Source organism: Maniola hyperantus, chromosome 5 (assembly GCF_902806685.2).
Source record: "Maniola hyperantus chromosome 5, iAphHyp1.2, whole genome shotgun sequence".
Taxonomy (NCBI): Eukaryota; Metazoa; Arthropoda; class Insecta; order Lepidoptera; family Nymphalidae; genus Maniola; species Maniola hyperantus.
Window position 1 is genome coordinate 6,961,447 of NC_048540.1, and position 20,101 is coordinate 6,981,547.

General features: G+C 39.5%; 1 protein-coding gene across 16 annotated transcripts in view; it reads right to left on the bottom strand.

Annotated features, from left to right (window-relative positions):
- Positions 1-20,101, bottom strand: part of Stacl (Stac-like) — a 194,977-nt gene that overhangs the window by 75,206 nt on the left and 99,670 nt on the right. For all 16 annotated transcript variants that reach the window (XM_069498855.1, XM_069498846.1, XM_069498841.1 and 13 more), the window contains 4 exons: positions 16,972-17,194; positions 13,568-13,732; positions 3,059-3,139; positions 2,423-2,608 (listed from right to left, as the gene is read on the bottom strand). In XM_069498855.1, the coding sequence (XP_069354956.1) occupies positions 2,423-2,608; positions 3,059-3,139; positions 13,568-13,732; positions 16,972-17,194 (655 nt within the window). The remainder of the gene's footprint in view (positions 1-2,422; positions 2,609-3,058; positions 3,140-13,567; positions 13,733-16,971; positions 17,195-20,101) is intronic.

Here is a 20,101-nt window from a genome sequence, read left to right on the forward strand (position 1 = left end):
CAATTCCGATACGATAAATTCTCACAATAGGATAGGTTATTGTATAAATACGTCATAAATTATCCGAGCGTACCTATTTCGGTAAATAGGATTCGACACAATATTCATTGTAAGGAAATATTGCAGTGGTCGTTGTGGGACACGTTGGATAATCTTTGAAATTATTACTGGTACAGGGTGGTCATCAGAGTAACCGACATAGCTCAGCGGGTGGCAAAGCTGAAGTGGCAATGGGCGGGGCAAATAATTCGAAAAACCGATAAACGGGGTTCCAAGGTGCCAGAATGCAACCTCGCACCCCCCCACTAGGTGGATGGACGACATCAGTTGAGTCGCAGGTAGCCGCTGGATTCAGGCGGCGCAAGGCCGTGGCGTGTGGAAGTCCCTACAAGAGACCTATGTCCAGAAGTGGACGTCTATCGGTTGTTGATGACGTCGGTGATGACAGGGTGGTCGTACCCGCAAAAAGCGCTAGCAGCGCATTTTTCAATACCTACGGAAAATCTGTGAGACGTCATCAGGAAGATTTGGCTGCAACGAGCGTATAGAAAACATGGGGCTTACATCAGCAGATATTGGCAGTAACCTATGCTTATAGAGAGAGAGCCAGCGCGTGCCAGATCTTCGTTATTTTTAACCGACTTCTAAAAAGGAGGAGGTTCTCAACTCGTCAGAATCTTTTTTTAAAATGTAGTTATGTTCCCCAATTATTCGAAGACGCCTGGACCAATTTGGATTTTTTTTGTTTGAAAGAGTCCGAAGTGGTCCTATATAAATTTGGTGAAGATCTGATGAACATCTTCGAAGATAAATAATGGAACTCCTCAATGGATAACTAGTAAATTGCTCGCGATCAGTGCTATAGCTCAGTAAACAGTAGGTTTTAACCAGGCATATCATATTTTAATACATGTAGATTGTAGGTATTAAAGAAGGCCATTAAGAATAATTGTAAAATATTTTTTTTACAAATAAAATAAAATCGAATAAAATATTTTTGGGGTCGGTGCCAATCAGGTGCCATCGTGGAGTCTAAAACGCAGCTAATAAGCCAATTGGCACCGGCTCCAAAAAATAGTATTATTATAGAACTCTTGTGTCTTGTGTATCGTTAATAAAATAAATTATTTTTTAATTTTCAGTGTTTGTGGTTTTTGAAAGTCGCTTTTTTTGTATTTTTTTTACATAAAAGCATTGCGCAATTTCACAATACGTCCGATGGTCCTGACGTCAGACGTATTTTCAGTATCGACAAGTGAAAAATACCTTTTTTTATGGTTTTAGCGGTTATTTGACCTTCGGGTCTTGTGGCTGCGGGCAATCTCATCTGACTAAAATTCCTCACTCATCATTCAGTTCATCACGTTTGAGTTAGGTCGGGTTTGTAAGCCGGTTACCACTCAAAGGTTAAAAAGTAAATAAGTACGTCAACCTAACAAATTAGAAAAGTAAATTCGATCTTTTTACGAGTTTAATTGGATGTTTGGTCCGTCGTCGACTGAATTGAGAGCTAAGAAATATTTACTTTTCCGTTCGTCCGTATACAATCCAATTAAGAGACCATATTTTTGTAATTTTCTCTATTTCAAACTTCCTTTTGTGGTTGCATCCGGTATCCTAATGGCTGCAGTAATATACCTACTTATTGTGATATTTTAATATTAAGTAAGTAACTTACTTACTTAAGTTCAAATTTCAAACTGAAGATTATTTATTTATTATTTATTAATATACCAAACTGTACACTGTCCTTACAGGAGAGTCCTAATGAGATAACTATAATATGTACTTATGTCTAGGATGGGGATGGGATGGTGGTTTGCGAGACTAAGCGCTTGCTGTTCCATGGTATAGGAGACAGACTGAAATCTGAAAGGTCGTAGGTTAACTATAGTGTGGCGAGTGAGATGGTACTGACTAAAACTGCCTTTTTAAATTTATTTATTAGCGACCTGCTCCGGCTTCGCACGGGTACAATTCACTAAAGGAAAAAATCAGAAGGGTATTGAGATGTATAATACAAAAAAGCCATCAAAATATCCGACTCTTCCGGTAGATTTTCTTTCTTAAAAAATTTACTTCATATAAACCTTGTGCTAATATTACGATCGAATACGATTTATGTCTGAAACATTGAGCAAAAACATTTTGTGTGAAGATTGGACGTCGGTCACATACAAATGCCAATTCGGTTTTTTGCTGTTCTGTGTCGGATCGGTGAAGGAGGAACGAGGTTATAAAGTAGAGTAGCGCTCACTCTCCAAATTAGGTATATCCGATATACTTAAGACCAATAAGCGAGCGAAATTGCGTCGGTGTTGTAAGCTGAGCAATTTTGCCTACGTAAGTGATTGATCGCCAATAAATCTTCAGGCATCACGACTTATCGAGTTTAACCTGAAATAAAAAAATATAATATTACCGCTGGAACATCCAATGGCGGATCGTCAGGCTCGGGTGGATAAGGCGGCAGGAAGGCTCGTTTAGTGGTCCTTATCGGCGGTTGGATGGTGAGTAGAGTGCGTGCTAGGTGTGCCAAGTCCGCCGTGCTCGACACAGCACGTGCTTGAGCGCATAGAGACTCGTATCGCCGGAGTTGGTTGGTGCTCTGAAAGATAAAAAGCGGTTAGAAGTTAGAATGCATAAAATCATTTTTTTATTTGCTTGAACGAAACAGAGCAGATTGCTTCTGCGGTGTTCCCAATTAAGTTTTGATAATATTATGATTTCCACGGCGTTAGTTCATACTGTGCTACAATTCATGGGCCATTAAACCTAATAATGATATTAAAATGCCTATTTAACGAGGTAAGTATAGCTCCAGAGAGTAAAACAATTTTTTTTCATAATTATAATAAATACGCTTCTTCGGAACGGTAACGGGTTACTATAACTATGCCAAATTTTAACTTTACTGTTATAAATTATTTTTAAAATGGCTCTGACTGACACACAGACATACTGCAGATGAACAGACGGATGAATGGACGGATGGATGAATCTATAAAATGTCCAACGGAACCCTAATAACTACCACAGTATGCACAGTATACAGTACCTTGTCTGTCATAATTTCACCCTCCTGACAAATGGCGTCGCTGACGGCGGTTGTAACATCAGTCAAAATTTCCTCCAGCTCCTGAAATTAATACACTGCTATTAATTGCGCGAGGCCATGAAAGCTTACCTAAATAGAGTAAATAAATTATAGAGTGTAGAATAAAATATATATAAAAAGGTTTCAACTAATATTTTTGAGGGATTACCTATATCAAAACCTAAACTAGAGCTACCGAAAATCATACAACGCGTTTCAAATATAACGTAAAGCACCAGAGATCCTAGTTGAAGATATCTGGATCAAATATGCAGAATCTTGCATTAATCCCAGTTCCAAAGCGCTGAAACGTCATTTTAATTAAAATCATTCCGTGTTTCTATTCGACTTGAATCTTCCTATCATACCGAGATTAAAGGGGCTTGAAGAGCAGAATTCAGATTTCGGAAATAAAATACTTATTAGAGATTATACTAGGTTGAGGTACTAATAGATATTCTTACAGTCGAGTGGATAGATATTATGTTATGATGTAGCCACGTATTATGATTTGTGTATTATAATAATACTTTTGTGTATGAAATTACACGCAATTACAAGACATTGCAAAGCACCGAGAAAGAAGCCATTTCAAATATGCTGTTTCGAAATGCTTTTAGTTTCTTGTTTCCAAACAGAAAATTATATTTACCGTGCAACTTTCCAGACTGTTTTCGTCATCATTTTATGCTTTGCCAAGTATGATTTTAAGTTATGTTAGCTAAGAAGTGTAGTAGGAAAATTAATGTTTTACACAGTTGTTTAAACATTATAACTCAGAATGATTATTTTTATTACGAGTATATATCCTATTCAAATCTTAACTTTTAAGTTTTAATACCTTTTAATAACATACCTACTAGAACAGTGACTTCGAAAGATTGATTTAGGTATTTTGAAATTCCATTTTGAATTTCCATTCCATCCCGGAAAATCAAAGATTTGATTTTCCGGAATAAAAAGTACTTTGTCTATGTCCGTCTACAATATGCAAGCTGTCTGTTGTAAGTCTGTACCAATAAGATGATGCCCGACACTTCATAGTATGTAGATTGAAATAATTTTAAGATTCCGTGCGAACTCTTCGATTTTCCGGGACCAAAAGTAGCCTCTATGTCCTTCCTTGGGATATATATCTCTGAACCAAATCGGTTAATTGTGTGGGCTGTGAAATGGTAGCAGACAGACAGACACACTTTTGCATTTATAATATTAGCATAGAGTATAGATATAGATTCATTAATGAAATTAAAACGTGAGCCGTTTTGTTCTTCCTAATAAGTTTTCCGGTTTAGAAGAACGGAAACTTTGTCCGGCCGAAGTTAAATGGACGCGCATTACATTAAAATTGGGAGAGTTTCCTAACGAGGATTAAACACCTACCCGAATTTTGCTCAGTCATGATTTCGAAGGCAGTTTCAGTTCTAATTAAATTTTGCATCATTTTGTTCTTGTTTTGTCCGGTTTTGGAGGAAAATGCTTTGTGCAGGCAAAGTTACATGAACATTAAACTGTGAAAGTTTAACTAGTCTGTAACTTCTGAATATGATATTAATTAGGTAAGTATGGATGTTGATTCGTTATGAAGGATTTTAATGAAATATTGCACGAGTTTTTAATTACAGATTTGAAGTACCTATCTATAGTCCGCGACAGATCAAGATGGCATCGAAGAGCGAACGGAAAGTACTTAATTGCTTAAAACGCACATTAATCCAAAAAGTTAGAGTTGCGTGCCCGAGATCGAACCTCGGGCCCCCCCGACCAGGAGGTCAAAGTCTTAACCCTAGGCTATCACCGCTTTCTAGGAATTCGGTCAGGAGATACTATTTATAGATTACAGGTGATACTAGATTTGAAGCATTCAATGAATTTGGCTGAGTTTGCTAACAAAGATTGATTGTCTATCAGAATATTGATGATAAGCGATTTCGAAGCAAGTATCACATTTATTAAATTGGAATTACAGTTCCTTCGTCCATCAATTAATTATCATTATTATTACGACAGAAATGAGGCGAAAAATGTTATGCTTGTCACTCGTAATAGGTAGGTATTAATTTTGGAAAACTTGAATCCTTTCAAGAATGTGGTCAATAATTAAATTTGGCGGCGCGGGGAGTCGAAGCCCGTATCCCTTTTCGATACAGGGCTTCGCGACAATGCAACAGGGGAGCTTGTGGACTGTAGTTTGGTGGGTTTGACTGCGTAAGGGACTTGGGAATCAGAAAAGGAAATCGGCGTACCTTGACATCACAGCTGCGGCGTTCTCACATATCCTTGCTGGCCTTTAATCTTCCAAGACACCTTTGGCGATTATTTCACGATGGACACAGTCTATTTATAATTATTTAGATTTGGGCACACGCGTATTTCACGGTAAATTTGGTCTATTATAGCGGTTTGGACAAGAATGCGGATTTTTCGATAATAATTAAACTAGCGGTGCACACACTATCAACTTGATGTCTCCGATCGCCATCTTCGATCTTCCATCTTGCGGGTTGCGCGGGGCGCGGGCGATCTTCTTCCATATGCAATAATTCTGTATTTGAGACGCGTAGCGCCATCTCGCGGTAGATTGCAAAGTTGCCGATATAGGTAAAGGATTATAAAAAGGTGAATAGGAAAGGATTTTTGGAAATTTGATTATGGCGCAACCATTCCCCGCGGCTTGAAGCATTGCCTTCAAAATTATAACGCGAAATTTACGAATTGAGAACAGATAATGAAATTTTAATTACGAATCTATTTGAAAACTATATACAACTTAACTAAAGCGAATCCTAACCTAAGCGACTATAATATACTAACTAATCTTTAGGTAAAGGACAAATACGTACTACAGGACGCAAATAAGAACCCGTAGCAGTACGAACGCGGACAACGCGAATAACGCCGTTAGAACCCGGGAAGACTTCCTCGATCAGCCCTAACGGCCAGTGAAGTGGTGGTGCGTTATCGACTATAAGTATTACGACGTCACCTTTCGCGATTGGGTTAGTAGGCGTGTTCCATTTGCTTCGCATCTGCAATGTGTGCAAATAATTAGCCTTCCAGCGTTTCCAAAACGACTGGACAAGTTTATCGATTAATTCTTGTCGCGAAAGCAAATGCAACGGACCTTCTTCTATCTCCTTAGCGGGTAAGTACTTCAAAGGTGTAAGAGTCAAGAAGTGCGCTGGTGTCAACGCGAGAGGCTCCGACGGATCATTAGATAGCGTACGGCACAACGGCCGGGAATTCATCACTGCCTCGATCTGAGCGAGCACCGTGCTGAATTCTTCGAACGTCAGAATTTGGTCACCCACTACGCGGTATAAATGTGCCTTAAGGCTTTTAACGTTAGTTTCCCAATTACCATTGAAATGACTGGCAGCCGGAGTATTTAACGACCAATCGATGCGGTTTTCAGCTAACACGTGACCAAATTCAGACTTAAAGTGTTTTGACAGTAAAAGATTGTGTAATTCTGAAAGCGTGCGCTTAGCGCAAACGTAATTCGAGCCATTGTCCGAGTGCACGCGCGAAATTGGACCCCTGCGAGACAGAAAACGTTTAAAGGCTCCTAGAAAGCTAGCTGTGCTTAAATCGCCAGCAACCTCTATGTGCACAGCGCGAGTAGTCAAGCACACGAAAAGGCACACGTATGCCTTCGTCGATCGAATTCCACGACCTCGAGAGGTAGTCACTTTAAAGGGGCCTGCGTAGTCTGTGCCCGTATGCACAAACGGTTTAGCAACTTGCGTGACTCGACAAGAGCGATAATCTGCCATTTCCGGAAAATTCGGCTTAGCGTTAAGTCGGAAGCAGGGGCGACATCTATGTACCCGGTTCCGAATTAAATTGCGAGCGGACAGTATCCAATACCTTTGACGAAGTATGGACATCAACAGGTCTGGACCAGCATGGCAATTTGCTTTATGATGATAGTCAACTAAAAGATCTAAAATGTGACCCTTTCGCGGAAGTATAATCGGATGTTTACTATCGAAGCTCATATCGGCATTTCTCAAACGACCTCCGACCCGTACGAGTTTATCTTGTAGGAAGGGTTTAAGGCGTTGAAACATTGGGCTACAACATTTGCCTGCCTGCAAGTTAGCAATCTCGTTAGTAAAGTGCGATTGCTGAACCTGACGCAATACTAAGCCTTCAGCGTAATCTAAATCCGATGCTACTATAGTGCTACGTAACGGTAGAAGTTTTGTATAACGGCAGATGAAAACTACGCAGCGTAAGAACTTCGACCACGACGAAAAGCGGTCAGCGAGCGAAGTTATTAAGTTCGCTTCACTGTCTTCAGCAATGAGAAGAACATGTTTCTTTTCCTCCGGGGGCTGTGCCACCGTGGAAGGATTGAAAGCGGTAACAGGCCAAAGATTCGGATCTGATAGAATCCATTGTGGACCACAGAACCAAAGCGGGTGATCGATTATTTGTGCGGGACTAAGCCCTCGCGACAAACAATCGGCGGGATTTTCAGTGCCAGGCACATGAACAAATGTTTCTGCGGGAAATTCATTTTGAATTTTGGTGACTCTATTGGCCACGAAAGTGTCCCAACGATGGGGCGAGGAATGCACCCAACACAACGCCACCGTTGAGTCCGAAAATGCAAAAACGCGGTCAATATTTATGCGGTTGTTGCATCCTTCAATTACCTTTCTAATTAGGCAGCTGAGTACGTAGATTGCACAAAGCTCCAATCGCGCAAGAGATATTACTTTACGCGGTGAAACTTTAGATTTAGCGGATATTAGGTGCAAAGCGTTCTTGCGACGACCTTGGCTGTCTCTTACATGGAAGTATACAACGCCTCCATAAGCCTTTTCGCTCGCGTCTGCAAACCCAACTATGGTAATAATGTCGCCGGTCACGGCGCCAACGTGCCGTGGAATCTTTATTTCACCAAGCAGGGGGAGTTCTGCCTTGAAACGGGACCACTGCTGAGCAATGTGTTCAGGTGGTACATCATCCCAATCACATTCGCACAACCAAAGTTGTTTGATGAGAAGTTTAGCGTATAAGACCACGGGAGCAACGAAACCCATGACGTCCCAAATTCTAGCGACACATGACAAAATGGTGCGCTTTGTGCAAGATTCAGCGGGTATACTAATCTTGAGACTAAAATAGTCCGTAGCGGGTGACCAACATAAGCCGAGTACTTTATGTGGTTCTGAATCGTCGAACTCCTTGATAGCAGAAAGACGATGCGACGGCGGAATGGAATTTAAAACCATTTGTGAATTGCTTGTCCATTTCACAAGGTCGAACTGACCTGCTTTCATTAAAGCAATCACCTCGGCAGCGGTGGAAATAGCGTCCTCTTCACTGTCGATGCTATAGACAAAGTCGTCCATATATAAACCCGTGTCGACAGTCTCCTTAGCCCGTGGGTAGGAAGCTCCTTCGTCGGCAAGGAGCTGTTTTACGGTACGGAGGGCGTGATAGGGACTAGATTTGAGCCCAAAACAGACGCGGTTGAATTCATATGCCTGTAAAGGTTCCTGCGTCGTGAAGCGATATAGTATGCGTTGGAACCTACGGTCACAGGGTCGAATCCCAATGCAAAGAAACATTTGACGGATGTCAGCGGAAAGAGCGATGCGGTATAAGCGAAAATTAACAAGAATATGAAATAGATTACCTTGTAGATTCTGGTCGCTATGCAGAATATCATTGAGGGAAACTTGCGTAGTCGTTTTAGAGCTAGCGTCTAATACGACACGCAATTTTGAGGTCACCTTATCTTCTCTTATAACCCCGTGGTGAGAAATCGTATACGAGGGCAAATTTTTCGTTGCCTCCGTTTCTGGAGGTGCAAGCGAGATATAACCCTTGTCTAGGTACTCGACAATGACGCTGTCATAGGCCTCCTTTAGCTGAGGTGAGGCTAACATTTTGCGCTCTAGGCAATAGAAGCGAGATTTTGCCTTCTGAAAAGAGTCCCCTAGCGACATTACGTCTCCCTTGAATGGGAGTGCGACTTCATATCGTCCGTCTGCCTCGCGAGTAGTTGTGCTGCTATAAATCTCTTCACACACCTTATCATCTGGACTTAGTGGTTGCGGAGCGTTTATTTCTTCTATCTGCCAAAATTTACGCACAGCAGCGTCTAACGGATCTACGGCACAACAATATGAAACTGACTCGTAACTATCAACACGAGCAGGGGCAGAACCAACGATAACGTAGCCTAGAACTGTTTCTAGAGCTAGCGGCGAAAGACATTCCGACTGACCTTGAACCTTGCGAGACAGTAGAAGATGAGGAAAGATTGAAGCTCCTATCAATAAATCAATGTCTCCCGGGTTAAAATATGTGTCGTCAGATAAAGGTAAATTATTGAAATTTATTAAAGTCGAGATATCTACTGACACAGTGGGCAAGCGTTCTGTAATCTTGTCTACAACGAGCGAGTCCATTTCGAAGCAAACACTAAGATCGAACCTAGAAAAGAATTGTATGGATACCGAACCCTTTATTGATTTAGTAGTACCCCCAATCCCCTTGACTACAGAACACGTGGGGTTTTGATTTGAATCTAGACCCAACCGCTGGCATAGATTTCGACTGACAAAGTTACTTTGTGAGGCACTGTCCAATAATGCGCGCACCCTATGTTCCTTGCCTTGCGAATCGAAAACAACAACGCGTGCGGTAGCGAGCAACACCGTAGTAGGTGTACGAGAAATATTACAATTTGACAAAGAACATAGCGCGACATCATTGGAGTACACGGGTGTGGTTATGGGTTTCGACCTGTCCGTATTACTAACAGCAGGCGAACTAGTCGTAGCGGTAAGGCGCACGGCTGCAGCTGGCGCCGATCGGGGCGCAGTGTCACCGGACGTGGAATTTGCGGGTGCGGAATTTGCGATTGCGGAATTTTCGAGTGCGGAATTAGCGAGTGCGGGCTTAGCGAATGTGGAATTTGCGGATGCGGAAGACTTATTATCAAAGTGAATTAGCGTATGGTGAGCTAGGCCGCACCGACGGCAGCGTGCGGTCGAGCCGCACCTAGACAGTCTATGATTTCCTAGGCAACCCACGCATAAATTATTCGCCTTAACAAATTTAAAACGATCATTAACTGCCATATTATGAAAGGCAGAACATGTGTACAAATGTTCGTGTTGTGAGTTACAAAGCGAGCATAGAGGCTGCGTAGGCGAAGTCGCGGTATTTACGTATGTATGCGTCGGTTTATTTGGTTTTGAGGCTTTCGATGCCGTATCCGATTTCTTTTCCGTGCTTTTCGGAACTTCAGGTTTTCCCGACGTGCGTTGTAATACTTTAATGTGCTCGCGGAGAAAAGAAATGAAATCGTCATACGACGGTATCTCCGTACCTCGTTTATTCAACTCGAATAGGCGAACTGTTTCAGAGTCCAATTTCTTTTGTGCAATGTATAGAAATATAAAGTCAGCGAGGTCATCCAACTTTAAATTTCGAAGAGCGGCGGTGGACGAGGCAAACGTGTCTAAAAAACTCTCAAGATTATTTGAAGTTGCGGTGGATATCGCCTTAATATTATAAATTTGATCTAAGTACGATGTAGCTAAATAACGTTTATCCTCAAATTTATCAACAATTGTTTTGAAAATTAATTCATAATTTTCCGGGCACGGCGTAATGCCGGCGCAGGCTAATTTCGCCTTTCCGGACAATTTACCCAACAGATAATATAGTTTTTCGGCGTCTGTAAGAGACTTGTTCTCATGTATGATAGTTTTAAAATTAGCGTAAAAGAGACTCCAAGATTTTGTGTCAGTTCCATCGAAAGAGACTAGCTGAATCGGCGGCAGATATGGCTTAAGTCGCCGCATCTCCTCGCTATCAACCTTATTCGAACCTTCGCCGTATTGCGAAACCAAACGTTTAATTCTGCCATAAAGGCGCTCGAAAGAAATTAAACACTTCAATTCCGGAGTCGCTTTCGGATATAACGACAATAATCGATTATTGTAATCGTCAACGATTTTGCTGAATTCGGAACGCAATGTTTCGATATTGCTGCTAGCATCGAGGAAATCCTCCCGCAGCGACGGGTTATTCGCTATGTCTTTTGATAGATCGTAAATTTCTTGTAAACAAGCAAATATGGTATTGCGTCGCTGTTCCAATAAAATAAGTTGCACATCGGCATTGTCTTCCGAATCTACGTATTTATCATTTTTCGGCATTTTAATCGAATATTAATCGATAGTTAGATCGAGAGAATATTAATGTGTAAATATCGTGCCTAATGATGATGATGATGATCATCAAACAGTAGGTTATTAATAGGTACAATACAAGTTAAGCGGGAAGAAGCAAAGTTACGCGGACTAAGTATATAATTTTATTATTTCGAATCGAGTAAATTTATTTAAAGTATGTGGGTACTTCGGTTACCTACAGAATATTTTCGAACTAAATTGTAATAAACAACTCAAATAAGTACCTAAGCACTTCAAATGGTTAGCCACGAATAATATAATATGTACCTACCTATCTACTTTTGAGGTAGGTATATTATAAACTATGAAACGTTGACCTATAAAATTATAACCCTATTTCTTAAGCAGCGCGGGATAAACGAAATAATTTGTTTGCTTAAGTTATAAGATTTTATATAGCGGGACGTTAATTAATAACTAATAATAGGTAATTACGTATATTTTAACAAAATTACGTGTTCATTCCGGTTCGATTGGAGCCAAAAATGGCGGCGCGGGGAGTCGAAGCCCGTATCCCTTTTCGATACAGGGCTTCGCGACAATGCAACAGGGGAGCTTGTGGACTGTAGTTTGGTGGGTTTGACTGCGTAAGGGACTTGGGAATCAGAAAAGGAAATCGGCGTACCTTGACATCACAGCTGCGGCGTTCTCACATATCCTTGCTGGCCTTTAATCTTCCAAGACACCTTTGGCGATTATTTCACGATGGACACAGTCTATTTATAATTATTTAGATTTGGGCACACGCGTATTTCACGGTAAATTTGGTCTATTATAGCGGTTTGGACAAGAATGCGGATTTTTCGATAATAATTAAACTAGCGGTGCACACACTATCAACTTGATGTCTCCGATCGCCATCTTCGATCTTCCATCTTGCGGGTTGCGCGGGGCGCGGGCGATCTTCTTCCATATGCAATAATTCTGTATTTGAGACGCGTAGCGCCATCTCGCGGTAGATTGCAAAGTTGCCGATATAGGTAAAGGATTATAAAAAGGTGAATAGGAAAGGATTTTTGGAAATTTGATTATGGCGCAACCAAAATTTACAAAAGAACCAAGTTTAACAACAACTAAACTAAAACCTTGTTAACCTTACTAAACCTAACCTAACTAGATAATTTAGAAAAACGGGTGGAGTTGATAACTTAGTTGAAATTATTGAGACTTAAAAAGGCAATCGATTTGGACCTTATTTTGGAAAATAATATTTATTCATAACTTATGAAAAACCGACAAAGTGCGAGTCAGACGCGCGCACCGAGGGTTCCGTACTTCAGTCGTATTTTTTCGACATTATGCACGATTAATCAAACACTATTATCAAACTCAATGGAATTTTGTAGATACATTCAAAGAACTAATGTTTGTGCCTGTGATTTGCCAGATTTAATATAATTCCAACAAGAACCAACCTAAGTTTGTATGGAGATCGCTGAGAAGCGCGCCAGGGAAACTTCTCTTAAGACTACCGTCACTTTGATATCTGCTAAGATCTCCCAATAGATATCTGCTGATCTGTTAAACTCAGCTTCTTTCTGTGATAATAAACCTACCGCAATGGAAATTGAGCCAAAAACTATTGAATAATATTATTGTTGAAGCGTAGAATATTCATAAAGGCGTGTTATGTCGCAATTGGTGACGCGTGTTAGCTTGAGCATAAATCGAAATATTTTCGCGGAGATTTTCTGCTTTGATAGATCCGATGTATAAAAATATTTGTAAAGGAAGGAATAATCTACAGAAATACGGACGGAAATATGAAAAGATTTTTTCACGGAAAACTCATATCGCATAGTAGACACACAAAAATGAACTCGTTTCAAATATTGACATCTTTTGATAAAGATTATGCCGACCAAACCATAGAAGTTTTCCGGCTGAATTAAAAATGTTTCGACTAACTATGTACCTATAGACAATTTTTAATACGTCTTACGGGTAGGTATAATGAGTACCTACTACCTACCTACTAATATAATTTATTGAAAAATATTACCGGTTTGAAAAATACTAAATCACTAAAACTACAAAATGGGACAAATGGTTATTGGTATTGGATTCTTTTTAGGTAGTATAACAATAACGCTAAGTTTTTGCTAGCGTTCTGGTTACACCCTCTATATTCTCTGAAATATGGTCGTGTATGCTTGATATTAAAATCTGGAACCTATCCGACTGAACGGGGTGAGCTACTAGTTGTAATGGACGGTACCTACTTAATTAAATTAAATCTTACCTGCAAAATAGTAGGTAATGTATGCTTATGGTATTGCTCTATCATGGCGTTGGTGGCCATCAGTTGCTGCACGTAGTTGTTGTGCGAATCGTAGTACATCGCCAGATTTGTTGGGTTGGAGTTGTTGCAGTAGTTGAGGAACGCTGTCCGGTAATCTTGACGACTCTGTAATTAACAGATAACTTGATTAGTATCCTATTTCCCTTCAGATATGTGTACCGCTTGACCACAGTTCACGACAGTAGGGATCTTCTAACAAACCGTCGTGGCTTCGACGTCACTGGCAGGCGTCAATTGCTAGTACATTTGATGCAGGTAGCCTTAAAGTAACCCCATATTTCTTTTATTTTACGTTACCATAGCCTAATGTTTGACATAATATCGTCGATTCAGGACTAAACCGAGAGTTTTCTCATTCTAATTCACTTTAGCTTGAGTGAGACGGCGTGTAGGGTAGGGTTGCGGGAGGATATCAGTGACGTTGAATTCTTTGATTTTTACGTCAACTCTCATCCTCCTGCAATCCGTGCACTACCGCACGTCTCAGTGGAACGGTAAACCTACCTGCAGTATGGCTACGTACGTAGCCTGATGCTTCAACGTCGAATTTAAATGACATAGGAGTATATTTGGTGTCAGGTAAAAAGAGCACTGAACGACATTTTTTTATAGAATATCAGCCATGCTAATCATGACTAATATTCACCTTTCCCCTCCAACTGAGCTGATAGCTTGTGCTTGGAATAGAAGGTACGACAATAGTGCAACGGCCCTCCCGTTTGAACAGACTACCTTTCGGAATTCAGTCCGCTCCTCAACCGTTCAGCTATATCGTGACTTTTGAAACATTGGAAAGGATTCAGCTCATATGTAGATATTTCTTCATACTACGCGAGAAACGCCTACGTTAATAGATCGATAGATCACTGTGCAGGTTTAAGGTAAAGCTCTTTTTACCTGAAACCAAGTGTAAGTGCGTGCCACGTATAGGCGGCATGTGGAGCGCGTGCGTAATCTGTGATCAGCCCTGGCCCCTGATATTAGGTAATTATTTATATTCTGTGTCAGCACTGTGTTTATACGAATTACGATTGTCTACCGCGGAAGTTTGTAGTCTTAAGGAGGAGGCTTGCTGGGTGGGTCGCATTAAACCACATCGCAACGCATTTTGTAAAAAAATTGCGTCCATTAGAGGCGGGGCCAAAATATCACCTAAAACTGACCCTCCCACGGTTCCGGCCCATCCAGTCTAATACACTTCTAGGTTTAGTTAATCGCTAACATTACAAGCGCTATAAAAATATTCATACAATTACGTGAAAATATAGGTAGGTACCTATCCTTTTTATCACCATCCTCACGTTTAATGTAGCTATTACATGTACGTATTGCAGAATAATAAATGTCGGAAAAAGGTCTATAAATGTGGTATAATTTATAGTGACTTGGTCCAATTACAATCATGAGCATGACTGAAATGTTATTGTTATGGTTTATGTGATACATGGAAATAATTAATTGGAAATATTTTATACATGGATTTAACCCAAGCTTAAGAAGGTCCTCATACGAAAAATCTGTGAAAATATCATTGAGCTTAAAACTGCTTCATCATCATCATCATCATCATCGTCAACGTATAGATGATAGACAAAGGACTCATGTAGGGACGTCGACACTTCATGTAGGGTCTTGCGCTGCCTGAAAAAATCCAGCGCGCAGTGGCTCACTGCAACCTAGCAAGCATCTTGGGTCCCCAAAGTCTATCATGGTTTTTCGAACTTTGCCCATTAAGCTAGATTGGGATTCACATAGGATAGGATATTCGCATAGGATAGGATATTCGCATAGAATTTAAAAATATTTATGTCAATCAGGATTTTTTAAACCTGAAAAATGAATCAGCTTTCTGTCCGGCCAGTGTCCTGTTATTTATAAATAGTCAAGCTGTGCTTATGAGGTATGACAAAAGCTTGTTAAAAGATTAGTGTTTTAGTTATATGCTCTGTAAAATTAATCAATTTCATGAATTTATAGGCATCCTTTTGTCATTCTATTCCGTAGGTTGCAAATTAATTTTCCACGTAGGTATATTCTACCTATTATAATAGTATGATTGCACATAAATGTTTTGTATGGGTAGGTATGTGGTAAATTAAAAGGTAGGGCAGGCCTTTCTGACTTATACACGTGGAGAGCTTCTTATAATTTAATATGATGAAAGGTCAAAAACCTAATTTATTTAAGTACAAATAGTGCGTAGGTATCCTGAAATATTCATACAATATTCTGACAATAATTTTTACGGACAATCATTTTATGAGAAAGAGAAAGCTGGGTCTTACAAGGAAACGTAGGTACCATGAATGATTGTCGTCAAGAGCAAGTCTATTTTGTAAGTAAAATAAAAGAACACTAAAACGCACTGACAAAACCAAACGTGAATCTATATATATATAAAAGGAAAAGGTGACTGACTGACTGACTGACTGACTGACTGACTGACTGACTAACTGACTAACTGACTGACTGACTGTGGACGGATCGCTATCGGACGCTAAGAAAGGATTTTTCAAAATTCAACCTCTAAAGGGGTGAAATAGGGGTTTGAAATTTGTGTAGTCCACGCGGACGAAGTCGCGAGCATAAGCTAGTGTAAAATAAAGCCGCATCATATGTTCGCAATTATGGTACCTTAGGTACATATTTAAGCCAATTACAAGCTTAGGCAGGTGAATGAACAGAATTCAATAATTGCTTAGTTAAATAAAAGCCAATATCACATTACAAAGTGTTACATCGCAAAGCTAATGACATGATGTGCTCCCTTGGGCAGAAAGCAATCACGTTTGTGGTCGCCGTACACAGGTTTGTGGGATACAGATTACATTTTAATTTATTAGAGTATGTAATTCTGATATTAATGCCCATAATTAGTATTTACCACTAAATAAGCCTGAAACCATTACTTATGAGTATTTTTTAAATTACGTGAAATGCTTGACGAAAACCAAGTATGTACCTACTTAAAAAACCGGCCAAGTGCGAGTCAGGCTCGCGCAATGAGGGTTCCGTACTACAGTCGTATTTTTTCGACTTTTTGCATGATAATTCAAAAACTAAATTTAATAAATTATTGTAAACTTCCAAGCGATTTATAAAATCACAAAATTTACTTATATCTGTGGAAAAACATTATAAAAACTGCCATACCCTTTCCAGGTCAGCCCACTTCCATCTTAGACTGCATAATCATTTACCCCAGGTGAGATTGCAGTCAAGGGCTAACTTGTATCTGAATAAATAAATAAAAATTACCAATTAAATTTGTACTATTTTGTGAAAAGAAAATAAAGCTAGGTACTTTTATATAGCATTTTACGTTAATTTACTTTTAATATTACCTTGTTAAGTTGATCATCGGCTTTACTCAAAATCAGTTCACAGCCCTCTCGATGCGCGAAGAGTTTCCTCGCCTGCACCTTCATGTGGAAGGTCTTCTCTATGAGCGGAGTAGCCACCACCCGTTCTAGGGCAGAAGCAGCGTTGCTGTACCCGACCACATCGGCTTCTACTTCCTGGAGCAGGGTCTCCCACGTGTGGAATAGAGATGATGGGCAGGTGGCTCTGTTGATAAAATAAAAATAAATATTGTTAATTTATCAACTATGGTGGGAGGTTTTCGGACGCGTTCGGAATTCCATGAGTTAAATTCCACGATCAGCAAAAAATATCTATAGCAGGTTAAATTAGTTCAAAAACAAATAATTTAATTAAATTGGGTACTATTGTATACTTTCTCATTATTGTGGATTGTTAATTATTGTGGACTTTGAAAGTCTTATCTAAATTTAAACATATTTTTAGGTTTTATCAGATCAACGAATTTGACGAAATGCAGAACCTATATTGACTATTAAAATCAGAAATCAATTTAGGAACCCGTAAATTGTGGATAAGTTTTTTTTAATTTAAACCCCTTGATAAGTTATTTAATATATTTAAATTATTTGACTTATTTTATAGGTTTTCTTGACAGACAAATTCAAAATTCAAATCATTTGTTCAAATTGGGTACTATTGTACGCTTTTTGTATAAGAGTTCTTTTTTTCCTTTTTAGGTACGGACCCCTAAAAACAGTTATAACAGCCTGATGATAAAAATGGACGGTGGAAACGGAAACGAAAAGAGCAACCGCCGAGTTTTTTGCTGGTTCTTCTCGGTAGGAACGGCATTCCCAACCAGTGGTAAATTAAACTAGTTGACGATTCAAAAGCACTTGAATAAAAATATATTCTGTTCTGTTCTGAACGCTCTAATGGCATAAGACAAGACAGTCGAGTTTGTTTTCATTTAATACTTACATTGTGTTTCTTACATTAAAATTAAAGCTTTGACGTTAAAAAAGATTGTTTAATTTGGCTTATTTCTCTTTGTGCATTACATAGTGGAGATAAAATTAGAAAAGAAAACGCTTTGCTTCGCTTTGTGCCTTGAGCGTTAAGCCTAATTTGGTACAGAGTTAGCTTATATCCCGGGGAAGGACATAGGCATTTATCCCGGAAAGTTGAAGAGTTCCCACGGGATTTCAAAAAATCTAAATCCACGCGGACGAAGTCGCGGGCATCATGTAGTTAAAAATATATTTCAGAGGTGTTAGTCCGCGACGGGTCAAGATAACAATCAGAGTGGGGATACTCTGCACACCCGCATAGACCCCACACTAGCCCAGTGCGGGATAGCGCGGGTGACGTGCGGGTGTGCGGATGTGTACATCACAACCTGTTGCGTACTAACCCATGAGTTTATTATTTTAGAGGGGTATATTTGTGTATCTGTTTGTGGTATCGTAGCGCTCAAAGAGATGGACCGATTTGAATGCGGTTTCTTTTATTCGTAAGCCTGTTTAATCGAGATGGTTCTTAGGTATGTTTGATGAAAATCTGTTTAACCGTTTTAGGAATATCAACTGTTTTCGAAGCCAGGTGTAGAGATCTCAGTCATCCAGTTGATATTTATATTATTTGCACTGGTCCTATGGACTCGATCCCAATTTCAATGCAATATTATGGTAGTTTTGGCCTGTCGGGGATGATTTAAATAGTTTACATTTTATTTTCATTTGCCTTTAGGTACAGTTTGTACAGGCCTACATTAAGTCGAGATAAAATAACAAGAAGCTTCGCTTGGTTTGTACCATGAATGTTAAGTTTAATAAAGAATATGTTTCAGAAGGTATTATTTCAATTTAATGACTTAATTAAAAATATTCAACATGGCCTTTTATGATGATCGTCAATAATTTTCATCGTCGATGGATATTTAAGGGTAATAGTTATTAAGCGTGTTATCCTTGTACCGTACATTTTATAAAATGGAATATCGATAATAAAGTTGAAAGCTTTCAGCTTAATGGAACCAGCCGCAAGCTCGCTGCATAGATAGCAAAGTTTCGTATTTTTGACAAAAAATCATGTTAAAGTTTACATTTTCAAATAATCTTGATATTTTGTATTTAGGGACTACAAATTTTCCATAACATTATTTTTAAATCTTCGAATTTTTATTTTAAACTTTTTAGTATTTATATCTACTAACGTGAGTGGTTGGTAGTCGTATTATAATAAAATTGTTAAGGATGATAAAACAATTTCTTTTCAACTTTGAAACCATTCAGAGCACTTGTTGGCAGCAGTAACAATCAATCTGCGACTGACGGATATCCGATGCAATACGATTTTTATGCCTAATGTACTTAATTAGCTGCTGCATCAATCATTTTATCACTCACTAGCGACCCGCCCCGGCTTCGCATGGGTGCAACGTAGATACTAATGTGGTGTCAGATATCTACTCGTGTGGTGTCAGTGAGGAGATTATCTCAAATGAAACGATTTTTTCCGACCTAATTCACATTATTTAAATTTCCCTAGGGATCTCTAACTTTTTGAGAATTAAACTATACCTATAAGCCTTCCTCTTGAATCACTCTATTTATTGGTGAAAACCGCATTAAAATTCGTTGCGTAGTTTAAAAGATCTACGCGTTCATACATACATACAGACGGGGGAAGCGACTTTATTTTATACTATGTAGAGATTGACGGAGTAAACTGATGCAGGACTTATTGTCTAATGGACGTTTGTGACCTGACTTGTAAAGCTACAAAACTGATTACACTATACCGATACACACTAAAAGGTTCGTCAATATCTACTGTATCAAAGTATAAAGAAACTGACTTTTGACATAGTCGGCGGCTAACATCGTAAGTAAGTGGGTAGATAGTGGAGACGGGAGACCGGAACGGGGTCGTACAAAATTGGGGCGTACTAAGTACATAACATTTCGATAAAGCTACTCGTAGCGCGAGCCATAAGTAGTGAGGTGCCCGCGACTTCGTACGCGTGGATTTAGCTCTTTTAAATCCCGTGGGAACTCTTTGATTTTCCTGTATTAAAAGTAGCCTATGTTACTCTCCAGGACTTAAACTATACCTACCCATTTCAAAAATTACGTCGATCCGTTGAAC